The sequence below is a fragment of the Alexandromys fortis genome, unplaced genomic scaffold, assembly GCF_014885135.2.
Source record: "Alexandromys fortis isolate MF-2015 unplaced genomic scaffold, M_Fortis_MF-2015_v1.1 scaffold_10, whole genome shotgun sequence".
Taxonomy (NCBI): domain Eukaryota; kingdom Metazoa; phylum Chordata; class Mammalia; order Rodentia; family Cricetidae; genus Alexandromys; species Alexandromys fortis.
Window position 1 is genome coordinate 21104390 of NW_026067895.1, and position 13689 is coordinate 21118078.

At 42.4% G+C, this 13689-nt stretch overlaps 1 protein-coding gene across 2 annotated transcripts in view; it reads left to right on the plus strand.

The window, feature by feature from the left end:
* Positions 1–2058: 2058 nt before the first annotated feature.
* Positions 2059–13689, plus strand: part of Cep55 (centrosomal protein 55) — a 21835-nt gene continuing 10204 nt past the window's right edge. The window contains exons 1-4 of one of the 2 annotated variants that reach the window (XM_050157697.1): positions 2059–2167; positions 5335–5529; positions 7536–7811; positions 10941–11009. In XM_050157697.1, the coding sequence (XP_050013654.1) occupies positions 5347–5529; positions 7536–7811; positions 10941–11009 (528 nt within the window). In that variant the 5' untranslated portion in view covers positions 2059–2167; positions 5335–5346. Of the gene's footprint in view, positions 2389–5334; positions 5530–7535; positions 7812–10940; positions 11010–13689 lie in introns of both variants that reach the window. The other variant, XM_050157688.1, reaches the window with a different exon arrangement.

The window sequence follows — 13689 nt, forward strand, 5'->3', positions numbered from 1 at the left end:
TGACTTCATTTTGACAAACTTTCTCCCACCCCTAGCCCCTCCATCTGACACAAATATGAAGAGAACTGTTTCCTGGAAACGAAAGCATACACAGTTACCAAGTCCCTCTTCTGCACTGTCCAGAATTAGCTGCCCACTGAAATCCACCTTCTGCAGGTCTCCGGCTCACTAAAGTTAGCTAGAAACTCAGACTCCCCCCTCCCCCCCCAGCACTCCCTAGTCCCAAGTTAGGAGGGGTCAAATGAAGCACGATTAATAAAACCTAAGGGTAGGAAATTGGGGTTCACCCTGAAGATCCGAAAAGCAAAACTGTCAGCCGCTGGCTACGTCAACCTCAGTCTGAGATGGCCCTGATCCTGTCTCCAGGAATCTCAGAGTGAGACTGTGTGTTGGGAGTTCTTTCCTTCCATTTTATAATCCTCCCTAGGACTTGGATTAAAGGCAAGCACTGCCCAGTTTCTTTGGCAACGGGAGTGCGGCTACTGGGATTAAAGGTGTGGCCATTATGGCTATTGAGAGTAAAGGTGTGTGTTACTATAATCTGGTCTGTAAGGCTGACCAGTGGGACTGTTTTACTCTCAGATCTTCAGGCAGTCTTTATTTATTAAAATATAACTAAAATGTCACTACAGTCAATTTGTCAGAAAGGGTGCTTGCCTGAAAAGCTGGTCACAGCGATAACCACACCTGCCATTGTAATCAGCACAGAAGCGTTGAACTGTATTCCTTGTGGCTTGCGGAAGGAAGCACAGGCAGCACACCACAACGGGTTACTCTTTGGAACACTGGGCTATTGGCGACTCCACCTGTTTGGGGCCCACATAACTTCCCTTGAAAAAGAGGACGGGGGCAAGATGGCCGAGGAAAGGCAAAAGCCTGTTTGCCGCCTTCTAGCATGCCACCTTATGGTTCCATAGACTTCAGGCAGGAGGAAGCAGAACCCTCTAGGATTAGAGAATTCGAGTTTCTTGGATTGCCATTTTCCAGCTTAAAAAAAAAAAAACGAAATTCCTTACATGGTTTCTCATCCACTTCATTCAATAACACGAGGTTTTGCTACCTTTTATTTAGCATACTGCATTTGTTAGACCCTAAGCATTCCCCATGGATCCTGTCGTTTAACCCTCTGTCACACTATGAGATAGTTAACCCTTGTACTACATAACCTTCCTAGGATGTTTTGTTACTGAGCATTTTTCTTTTCTTTCTTTTTTCTTTTTTTGGAGTTTTTTTTTTTTTTTTTTTTTTTAAATTTTTCCCGAGAAAGGGGTTCTCTGTAGTTTTGGAGCCTGTCCTGGAACTAGCGCTTGTAGACCAGGCTGGCCTCGAACTCACAGAGATTCGCTTGCCCCTGCCTCCCGAGAGCTGGGATTAAAGGTGCGCCACCACCGCCAGGCAGAGTATTTTTCCGCTGTAAACTTGTGGTGCGCTCCCGCTGGGACTAAGGAAGACACGCCCTAACAAACAATAAAGTCCTAAGGAAGCCAACAAAGAACCAGACTTGACCAATAAAGGCGCAACCGCCTGCAATCTCAATCCGTTTTCAAACTGGGAGAGTTTATCAGCGCACTGCTCCGCCCCTGACTTTGAAAGTGGGAAGCTAAGCTTCGCTGGGGAATCCAGTTATCCCGGAGGTGGAGGGCTCTGTCTTACAAAGAGAGAAACTGACGCTCACAGCACACAGAACACAGAACACTAGTCATTCCCAGACGAGGGTCACAGAGCTTGTCCTATGGGAAACAGCAGTGTCAGAACCCGCAGAGAAAAGCAGGCAGCCCCAGAATTAACTGGGCGGCCGATTTTGCCCTTGGCCCCGCCCTCAGGCCCCTCGGCCCGCCCTCCCCCCTCGTCCTCGACTCCAGGCCCCGCCCTCAGGCCCCTCGGCCCGCCCTCCCCCCTCGTCCTCGACTCCCAGGCCCCGCCCTCAGGCTCCTGGGCCCGCCCTCTCTCCCCTGTCCCTCGACTCCCAGGCCCCGCCTCGCCCTCGCTCAGATTGTAGGCCCCGCCCTCTCCCGCCTGCCCCCAGATTGCGGCCCCGCCCTTTGCCCGGCCGGCAGTGACGTGTCCCGCCCCGCAGCCGCGGGATTCAAACTCCCGGAAGCGGCGTCCGGGCTGGAGAGTTGTAGGGGGTCTGACGCAGCGACGCGGACGGTGTGTTTGGTCTGAGGTACTGAGTAGCCCAGCCTCGGCAGAGGAGGGTGGGGAGGACAGCCGCGACCCGCAGCCTCAGGGCCGGACTGAACCGCACAGGAGGCGGCGTCCGTGGGCAGATCACGGCCGCAGGACTCGGTCTCGGCTCGCCGGAGTTGATGCTCGTTTTCTGAGGGACACCACGCTGGGTGCCTGTCGTCGTCGACCGTCCTCCTTTCGATTCCTTTCGGCTTTGCGGTATTATCACTTCTTAACACAGGCGTCGAGAGAGAGCCCAGTAGCCCGAAGCGGCTCTCTCGTGGGTTTGGTTTTTGCTGTTAGCGAGCGCTTCTCTTTGCAATCTTTATTTTCCTGTCTCTTCCCTGTCCCCCTCATAGATAAATGGTGCGATTTACTGGGTGGGTGGAAATCCTTCTTTGGTCTCTTCCTGACCAGAATGGCTTAGGTCCCTTCAGCCCAGTCAGTCAGAGATTTTCTAGCATCTGCCTTTAAGCTTTTGGATGACAAGTAAATAAATAAATAAAATATAGTTCTTTTGAACAATTATTGACTGAAAAAAAAATGTTAGTAGCAGGTGTAAGTGTATGTGCGGTGAATTCTGCGACCCCTAGAGTTCAGAGAGGGTCTCCTGAAGAAGATGCCTCTAGGACTAGAGAGTCCCTGAATGGAACTTTATGAATGAATGGAATAATAGATACTGGGAAAAGAAGGTGGGAGAACTAGGTAGGAGCAGGGGAGAAGTGGGCTAGCTCAGGCTAGACCAGAATCAGGAACACTAATCATTTAGGATGCCTCTCCAAAAGTTAGGTAGCAGCCGGGCGGTTGTGGCGCACGCCTTTAATCCCAGCGCTCGCGCTCGGGAGGCAGAGGCAGGCGGATCTCTGTGAGTTCGAGGCCAGCCTGGACTACAAGAGCTAGTTCCAGGACAGGAACCAAAAAGCTATGAAGAAACCCTGTCTCGAAAAACAAACAAACAAACAAACAAAAAAAAAAAACAAAAGGTAGCAAATGTCGCGAAGGTTCTTTCAAATTGTGTTGATCTGTATTTCTTCTATCCTTGTCTCAATGACTTGGTAGTTTTCTTTCTGCCAACCCAGGGTATCAAGGCCTCCCTGTGACATCAAGAAGCACAGGGAAAAGCTTTTGTGGTTGCAGATTCCTAAGGCATAACTGAATTTACCTCAGCAGATTGTACTAGCTACCTTACTTAGTTTTTGAAGGGCTAATGTGCCAAAAATCAAGGAAGAACGATTTGATACAGATTTTATTTAACTTAGTCTACACAGTTGTATATTTTTAGGCTGTTTTCACACAGGACGACCTCATGCTGACCACCCTAAACAGATCTCCCTGTTTTTATCAGTAGCTTCTATGAACCCATTATGTCCTCTTAGTGTTTATTACAGTTTGGGAATGTGGGAATCTGTGCTTCTGTTGCTGTATTGCTGTTGCCTGCCTCACTGTGCTGAAGGCTTCCTGGCTTCAGAGACCATTGTCTCCTCTCCCCCTGTTGCTTTAAACAGCTTATATCCAGTCCCTATTAGGTTACCTGGTAAATAGGCTTTGTAGTAATTTGATGTTGTTTGTTTAAACAGGTCTGTGCAGCCCGGGCAGCCCTCAAACTCATATGCAAATGAGGCTATCCTTGAACTCCTGGTCGTCCTCCCTCCACTTCCTGAGTGCTATAATTATTGGCTTGCACCATGCCTGGCTCTATAGTAGTTGAATGCTTTAATGGTCTCATCTTGCTTTAGATTTCTTAATCACACTGCCATCATTTTCATCTCAGGACAGTACAAGGTGGAAAAATGTTGGCTTGTTTTCTAACCTCCTTCTAACCTCCTTAATGAAGAGCTGTTTTATTTTGTTTTTGGTTTTGTGTCTTCGTGACAGGGTTTCTCTGCGTAACAGCCTTGGCTGTCCTGGAACTAGCTTTTGTAGACCAGGCTGTGTCGAACCCACGGAGATCAGCCTGCCTCTGTCTCCTGAGTACTGGGATTAAAGGCGTGCGCTACCACCGCCCAGCTTGAAGAGCTATTTCTACACTATGTGTACAGTGTATTTTACTATACATTTGCCTGTTTAGAGTTAGTACTATATATATGCTTCTAAACTGTCATCTATGTTCTTACTTCATTTGGCTCCTTAATTCCTTTCATCCCCAAATCTCTGCCCATTATACCTCTTTTCTTTTTTTAACGAATGTCTCAGGTTGGATTTCCTCATTTCTTCCCGCCATACTCTCAAAAGGCTATTAAGACAAGAGTTTAACTAGACATTCCTTCTAAAACAGAGGACACATGTTAATGATTTTTAATGCTCATAAACTCAAAATTAGATTACCACCAGCTTTTTGTTTTTGGGTAGATCTCTTTGAAAATGTAAGGTCTAAAGACCCTCCCATTAATTCTAAACAAAAACTTTCAAAAACATTGCCAGGCATAGTGGTGAATTGTCATATCTCTGGAAAGTGGATAGTTCCCTTTTTAGAGGATTCACTGCAACACTGGGCAGTGGTGGCATGTAGGAGGAGGCTGTTTGTTGGTCCTGGCCATTTCATCCCAAAAAAATCGCACAGGAACTGTATTAATTAAATCACTGCTTGGCCCATTAGCTCTAGCTTCTTATTGGCTAACTCTTATATTAATTTAACCCATTTCTATTAATCTGTATATCACCACATGGCTGTGGTTTACCGGGTAAAGTTTCCAGTGGCTATCTCTGGTGGCTCCATGGCTTCTCTCTGACTCTGCCCTTCTTTCTCCCAGCATTCAGTTCAGTCCCTCCTGCCTAACTATGCTCTGCCTCGCCCTGCTCTGCTCTCAGCTCAAAGTGGTTCTTTATTCATGGTAATCACAGCATACAGAGGGAAATTCCACATCAGTGGTGCACACCTTTAATCCATCCCAGCACTCGGGAGGCAGAGACAGGGGGATCTCTTTGAGTTTGAGACCAGCCTGGTCTACAAGAGCTAGTTCCAGGACAGGCTCCAAAGCTACAGAGAAACCCTGTCTCAAAAAAAAAAGATTCACTACAACACCCCAGAAATGTTCCACTGATTTAGATAAATCACTTCTATTTAGAACAAATAGGCTATAAGGCCTCTTCCAGATCTGAGATGTAAAAGTTAAAACTCAGACTTCAAATGCAGTTGAATTTAAAATATTTGTTTGTTTTTCATAGATCATTTCAAAGATGTCTTCCAGAAGCCCGAAAGATTTAATTAAAAGCAAGTGGGGATCAAGGCCTAGCAGCTCCAAATCTGACACTGCACTAGAGAAGTTTAAGGGAGAAATCGCAGCCTTTAAAACATCTCTGGATGAAATCACAAGTGGGAAAGGAAAAGCGACTGAGAAAGAGAAATGCAGACTTTTGGAGGTAAATGGTCGTAGACTCCTTTAAGGATACATACACTCTAGAAAGCAACTATTGGCTCTCTGGTGCTACATTCCTATTCTTGTTCTTGTTTAGTTCTAGAAAATTGATCTTGAATTTGGAGTCTTAAATTCCTACTTTGATTTTACCAACTTTTAGGCAACTTTAGTTATTATTAGTTCTCTCTCTCTTTTTTTTTTTTTTTTTCCGAGACAGTGTTTTTCTGTGTAACAGCCCTAGCCACCCTGGAACTTGCTTTGTAGACCAGGCTGGCCTTGAACTCACAGAGATCCACCTGACTCTGCATCCCAAGTGCTAGGATTAAAGGCATACACCATCACCACCTGTCTTAATTCTCTCTTTTAAAATGTTCTTGAGTATGTGTTTTGAGATTATCAGATATTAAATTGTTTCAGAAATAATACATTGTGATTAATAGTTTTGTACCTTTAATTTCTGTGATCTTGTGATCTGTTTTTTTTTTCCCTCACTGTAAAAAGATTTACTTTATGTGTATGAGTGTTTTCCCTGCAGGTATGTTTGTGTATTACATGTGTGCCTGGTACCTACAGAGGTCAGAAGAAGGCACAGGATCCCCTGGAATTGGAGTTTGGATAGTTTTAAGCTACGATATGGGTGCTGGGAACTAAATATGGTTCCTCTGCAAAAGCAGCAAATACTCTTAACTGCTGAGCCTAATCTCCAGACCCAGATCCTCACATTTTGGTTGTTGTTTTGCTTTTTCAGATAGGGTCTCACGTAGCCCAGGTTGGTCTGGAACTTATTTAACTGAGGATGACTTTAAACTTCTGGTTCCCCTGCCTTCACCTTTAAGTGCTATGATTATAGTCATGTGCCATTACACTTAACATATTTTTTTCAAATATTTAAAACAAACTAATAAACTAATCTGGCATTCATCATGTAACTTATTGATAATTTACCTTAATTATATTAATAGTCTTGATAAAGTTTGTTATACAATATCAGTCTGTTTTGTGTTGTTATAACATGATGCTAAAGACCGGGTAATTAGAGACAGAGACAGAGAAAGAGAGAGAGAGATTGACTTACCTCCAAAATCCAAAAGCCCAGAGCATCTGGTAATAAGGGTCTTCAAGCTCTGTTGTCACACAGAAGAAGGCCAGGCAGGCTTAGGAAGTATATGGCGGACCAGGGGTGAATTCATTTTGACTGATAAGTGATCCATGACAATGAATCCACTTATGAAGTCTGCGCTAATGACCCCATCACCTCTAACATTGTTGCTTTGAGAGTTAAGTACATTTGAGGGATCATATGCAAACCATAGCATGCTGTGTTTAAGATTGCAAAACATACTGACTTAACATTTATAATTTTTATGGGCTTTATAACATGGAATTGTGTGTTCTGTTTCCATGTTTTGGCATACTGGAAGGATACTGTGCCATTTTCACTTTTTTTTTTTTTTACTATAGTTGAAGAGAAAATATTTTCTCAAATATTACATGATTTTATTTTATCTTTTATATTTTTGGTTAGTTCACTAAATTTAAAAGAAAATCAAATCTATGCATTTACAATATCCTGAATTGTTTATTCATTTCAAAGATTAGTGTTCAGGTTTCCTCGTAAAAGTTTAGAAACCCATTTTATCATTCATATTGGCTGCCTTGTTAGCCTATTCATTCTGACGGTTGTGTTTATCATCTTTCTCTTGGCTCTTTCCCTTTTGCTGCAGCAATGTGATAAGCATTGATTTAGCCTCCTCCCTCCACCCTTGACATAGCCGGTTTTCCTCTCTCTGCCTCTTCAGTGTGTGTACGTTCTAACTAGAGCACAGCTGGTGATGCCTGCCTTTGAGCTGTCTGAGCTTAGCACTGAGCTTCAGCTTATGGTCTTGGTCCTGATATCATAAAATCAAATTTGCTGTGTAGTAAATACTTCATTAATGCTTATGGAACTACATCGTATAGCTGGATGCTTGATCTGGCTGAGTTCTAAGAGTCTTCTTAGTTTCTGTTTAGAAAATTCAAGTTCTTGAAGCTGAGAGAGAGAAGAACGTTTATTACCTCACAGAGAAGGACAAAGAAATACAGAGACTCAAAGATCAGCTAAAGGCAAGATATAGTTCCTCCTCATTGCTCGAGCAGCTGGAAGAGAAAACGAAGGAATGTGAGAAGAAGCAGCATTTGTTGGAGTCCTTATCCAAAGAGACAGATGTCCTGAAAGAGCAATTGTCCGCCACGATGAAAAGACTTTCTGAACTGGAAAGCAAAGCCTGCACTCTCCATCTGTCACAGGTGCCGAGACTTCCTTTATTCAGAGTGTTTTCCTGTCTGCTACCCTTTATCATTCTTAGGAAGAATGAGGTTTTGTTTTTGTTTTTCCACACAGGGTTTCTCAATGTAGCTCTGGCTGTCTTGGAACTGGCTCTGTAGACCAGACTGGTCTCAAACTCAGAACTCACATAGATCCACCAGCCTCTGTCTCCCGAGTGCTGGGATTAAAGGCATGTGCTACCACCACCCAGAGAAGAATGAGTTTTTTAGTGTTTGTGAAATGGTGCAACACATTAGTGTACCTACAGATCACTTCTTTTTGTTTTTTTTTTTAGTTGAGTCTTCTTCCATAAATAATACTGTGGTTCCCTGCACTCGCATAATTGGTTCACCCAAATAAATATTAAGAAGACAGTCCATGCTGTAGCTATAAAAGTCAAAAAAGATTTTGCTGAGATTTTACTTCAATAGTTTGTATTATATAAACATTAGGTTTAAGTTTTTGGTTTTCATATTTGAGATAAACCATTAACCAAATATATTTTCCCTAACTGCACATACATTTTCTCTCCCTCTTGTTTGAGAGGAACTATATTGTAGAATGAACACGGATCTGTGTAAAAACCATCTGAGTCGGGGGCTGGAAAGATGGCTCAGAGGTTAAGAGCATGGACTGCTCTTCCAGAGGTCCTGAGTTCAATTCCCAGCAACCACATGGTAGCTCACAACCATCAGTAATGAGATCTGGTGCCCTCTTCTGGCCTGCAGGCATGGAGGCTGAACACTGTGTATATAATAAATACATAAATCATAAAACAAAAAAAAACCCATCTGAGTCTCAATCTTGGTTTTGCCAGCTGACATCATGTAATTCCCTTAGCCTCTCTGGCCTGAGAGACAGTGCTCGAGCTGGTCAGTCTCCTTTTATAAGCCTTGATTTCACATCAGTGAAACCGGACTAAGAACCCTGATGGTTCCATAAGATAATGATTGACAGGTGCCTTGCAGAAAGCCTGGAATATACTAAGTGCTTGCTTATCGACCAAATCTTTGATCCTTTTTGGCATTTGAATATTACTAACAAACTATCCATACAAGCTCCAAAACCACAGAGAAACCCTGTCTCGAAAAATCAAAAAAAAAAAAAGAGTAAGTTTGAGCTGTGATTTCTCAGGGGTGTGATGCTGTGTGAGTTACTTTTTCTGTTACTGTGTTTAAGGGAGGAAGGTTTGTTTTGGCTTATAGTCCATCATCGTGAGGAAGGCATGGCAGCAAGAACAGAGGCCAGATGGTTCCATTACTCAGGAAGCAGAGGGAGAACCAAAAGTGGAGCCCTAGAAAGCTTCAAGGCTGACCCTAGTGATCCACTTTCTCCATCCACCCCTAAAGGCTCTTCAGCCTTCCCAAACAACCCAGTGTCCACACAAGACTTTCCTTATGGATGCTTAGGAGAAACACCAAAATCCTCCCAAGCCCTGAAAAGCAGGATTTTTTAGACTGCTAGTTAGTATGGGATTATAGCCACACCTGCTTTTTCTCTTTTACTCTATGGGAGAATGAAGAAAGGAAAGCTATTATGAAATTATGTTTTGGGTTCCATGAAATCTATTTGAATATTACTAATTAATATTATGGTCTCCCAAATCTGAAACTCCTTGAATGTTATCAAGTGGAAAATTGCACACCTGACCTCACATAACTGTCACAGCCAGAATCTAAGCACACTAAACATTTTGTATAAAATTGTCTACAGGTTATGTGTATATGAAACAAATGGAGGCGGATCTCTGTGAGTTCAAGATCAGGCTGCTCTATAAGAGCTAGTTCCAGGACAGGCTTCCAAAGCTACAGAGAAACCCTGTCACAATCCCCCCCCACCATCCCCAATGTCAGGAGCCATTTCCCCCCTAAAAATCATTACAGGAACCATCACCTTGGGGAGTCTGCAGAGAACCTCACACCCATAATTATGTTCTATTGAGAGAACCTGCCCCACATCCAATTAACTTATATGTTAGCGGAACGCGCCTCACATTCCAGCTATCCAGGGAACCAGGTGTGGCAACTTGTGACTTCCTGGCCTACCTGTCCGAATGTAACCTGGCCTACGTGACCTGGAACACGCGGCAAGAGTCCAGTTTCCCTACCCTTCAGGGGCTATATAAGCAGCAACCATGACCCTAATAAGAGGAGGCTTTGACAAATCTGCTTGGCATCCTTCTTCTGTCCTAGCTCATTCCCTTCCAGGTAGCACCCCTCCGTGACCCTGGAATAACTAGCTGCAGGGTGGGTTACAACCCCTAGACTAGTGACCCACCCATGGCGGCGACAGCCCAAAAAAAAAAAGAAACAAACAAACAAACGGCCTGGCAGTACTGGCACACACCTTGCACTTGGGAGGCAGAGGCAGGCAGATCTCTGAGTTTGAGGCCAGCCTGACCTGATCTACAGAGTGAGTTCCAGGACAGTCAGGGCTACACAGGAAACCCTGTCTTTAAGAAAAAAGAAAGGAAGAAGGGAAAGAAAAGGTGAATTTCACATTTAGAGTTTGGTCCCATCCCATTTCAGTTTAGGAGTACTCAACTTATACTAAAACTTTTTATATTTGACAGTTTGATTTATTTCTTTAAAATAGACTAGTTGCTTGTCTCCTTTTGGTGAAAACTAAGTGGATTACTTATATGCACTAAAGGTTGTTTTGAGGATTGTGGGATCCCAAAAATCTCAGAGTAAAATTAGATCTGAAGTCTCAGGGTTTCCAGATCGCTTAGGACAGTGGTTCTCAACCTTCCTAACACTGCAACCTCATGTTTTGGTGACTCCCCCAACCATAAAAAATGATTTCCATTGCTACTTCATAACTGTAATTTTGCTATTGTTATAAATCATAGTGTAAATATTTCTGGAGATAGATGAGGTTTGCCAGAGGGGCTTTGACCCACAGGTTGAGAACTGTAGCTTAGCAGCTTTCCTGGGGAGTTTAGTTCTGGCTGTAATCCTCTGGTGATTCTCACCTGGCCTAGTGGCTCAGCAGTAGATAGAGGGGTGTTTGGGTTGCCTTGAGAAATGGTTTGTATTTTTATGGAACTAAATATAATGAAACTTGTATTGTTAAGTGGATGATGTTAACTAGTATTGGGTTATTTACAGAGCGGGACTGCAAACTGCTTCAACTCATCAATGAGCAGCATTCATGAAAAGGAAATGCAGCTGAAAGATGTAAGGTTTCTTTTTTTTTGTAAAGAGGACTAATTCATATGTTCTTAAATTTCATAGAAATTGAAATCATTAGTATTATGACTTCAAAAACAAATCCAATAAGACAGGAAAACTGAGTGTTTGAGATGATCGTCAAAAGTATCTGTAGACTAGAAAGTTATAGAAATAAACTTACCTTACCAGCTTTCTTTTTCACCTAAATCTATATTGCCCAAATATTGCTCTTTATAATGTGATTTAATTTCTCTTAACTTATTTTCTTTTATCTGTTTGGTATGTGTTCATTATCTTCAGATCTTCCTCTGAGAATAGTTGGGAAGGAAACTTTTTTTGTATGATCAGTAGTGCTCTAGAATTAGGCACGAGGTTACTTTAGCTGCGCCAGAAAGCTTTGTTATTTCAACCTTGTAAATGGATACATTTTGCTGGAAATTGAATAAATTGAGGGCACAAGACTATTCTTTTTTTTCAAGTTCCAGATTAAATATGTAAAATATAAAGTTGTTGATTTTATTATTAGATCACTAGGTAGCTATTCTGATTACAGAGATATTACCTGTGTGTCTGCGTGTCTGCAGGTATATCTATCCTGATACTGGTAAGCGTGCTCTTAAGATTCCTGTTTTATTTAATCTAGCAAGTGTCCCTTGAAGCCTATTTGACTTTCAAGAGAAGAATGTAAATATCTTGAGTGTCTGCAGGGTACTGTGGTACCTTCATCAAAGTATTTACTTGGAGGTAATTGAAATAAATATAATTTTAAAATTATTAAATAGGGTTTATTTTAGTGTCATATTTTACAGTGAATTTGGCCCCTCCCTGTGTAGGAGTACCTACCAATTAGATGTATGTATTTAGGTTATTTACCTTATACTCCTTTCATTTCTCATTGTTTGCTTCTGCTTGGTTTCCAGCCACTCCTGGAAAGGAGTACCCTTTTCACTTTCTGTTTCCTCTGACTGGTGCTCTGTTTACATGAGAAAGACTTACACAAGTACAGTAAATTCTAACTCAATTCACCGTCAAGCTAAATCCAAACTGGGGTGAGGGGAGGGGTTAAGCTCTGTGAATCTAGATGACTTTCTTGAAACATAGATTTGGATTTAATGGGTCTTGGGGAAGTTTGCATTTTCTGCTGCTGTTGCTGTTGGTCTCTGGAGCACACTTGAGTCGTTCCTAACTTCTGAAGAGCTCCAGGCAGTTCAGCTCTTCTGGTTCTTGAAAATCTCAGAAAATCTTGGAGGAGGAGGAATGTTGTAGCTGGGTGACTTGGAAAACAAGAAAGAGACATCTCATTCCTCAGTCTACACCGGCATGTTCACCTTGGAAGAGCTTGGAAACTAAAAACGTCTCAGTTCCCAGAGAAGTGCCTAAGGAGGCTTGTCTTTTTTTTTTTTTTTCTTTTAAATTACAAACTGCTTGGTTATAGTTCAGGCTTATTACTAACTAACTCTTTACATTTAAATTAACCCATTTCTATTAGAAGCTTGTCTTATTAAGAATTAGTATTAGTTAAAGTAAAATAACCTTTAGAATATATAAACATATATATGTTTCTGGAATTAATAGCAACAGCCTTGGAGGATGAGGAGATAGGCATGCAGATAGGTAGTGTGCAAATCAATAACTTGTGTTTCACACACAATACAGCACTACTTGCTGAAAGTCCAAATGAGCTGCAGGCCGTGCTAAATAGAGTGGTGGAAGTAAGCCAAAATATGTTTCTTATTTTTCAGCCACCATCTGTCATACAATTTAAAATAATTACCTGGTAATAATAACTATTCGCTGTCTATCCAGTGTTTTTTGGGCCTTTTCGCCTTATCCCGTGCACTCCTCCAAGCAATGCTATCTTCGGTTATCTGCCCATCATTCATTCTCATGACATGGCCAAAGTATCTGAAGCGCTGTTGACATATCCTGTAATTTACTTCCTTATGTAGCTGGAGATGTTCCTTAACGTCCTTGTTGCACAGCCTATCTCTTTGTGTGACTCCTAGAATCCTCCTGAGACATGCCACCTCAAGCACATTCAGCCGCTGTTCTAGGAGCAGTTTTTTGTTCAGGTTTTGGAGTTGTAAAGAGGGCTCAAGACAAGGTCTCATATACTTGTGGTAGTTTTTTTGTTTTGTTTTGTTTTTTTGTTTTTCGAGACAGGGTTTCTCTGTGGTTTTGGAGCCTGTCCTGGAACTAGCTCTTGTAGACCAGGCTGGTCTTGAACTCACAGAGATCCGCCTGCCTCTGCCTCCCAAGTGCTGGGATTAAAGGCCTGCGCCGTTGTTGCCTTTATGTCTCTGGCTGACCAAACCTTTTCTAGTGCCTGGAATGTAACCCTTGCTGTCCCTCTCCGGCTCTTTATCTCTGAAAGAATTCCCTCCTTTGAACTGAGGTTTCCTCCCAGATAGACAAAGCTTGACAGTTTGTTTGAGGTTCTGATTCTTTATTGTAATGCAAAATCCTTGTGTGCCCTTCTAAATCTTGTGTTGTATCTAAATCTTCTTGATGTTTATTCATACCAAGGTTTTCACTTACTTCCACCACTCTATTTTCCATGGCCTGCAGCTCATTTGAACTTTCAGCAAGTAGTACTGTATTGTCAGTGAAAAGCAGGTTATTGATTTGCACACTACCTATCTGCAATTATTTAGCATTACCTACATATGCATTTTTTTTTTTTTTT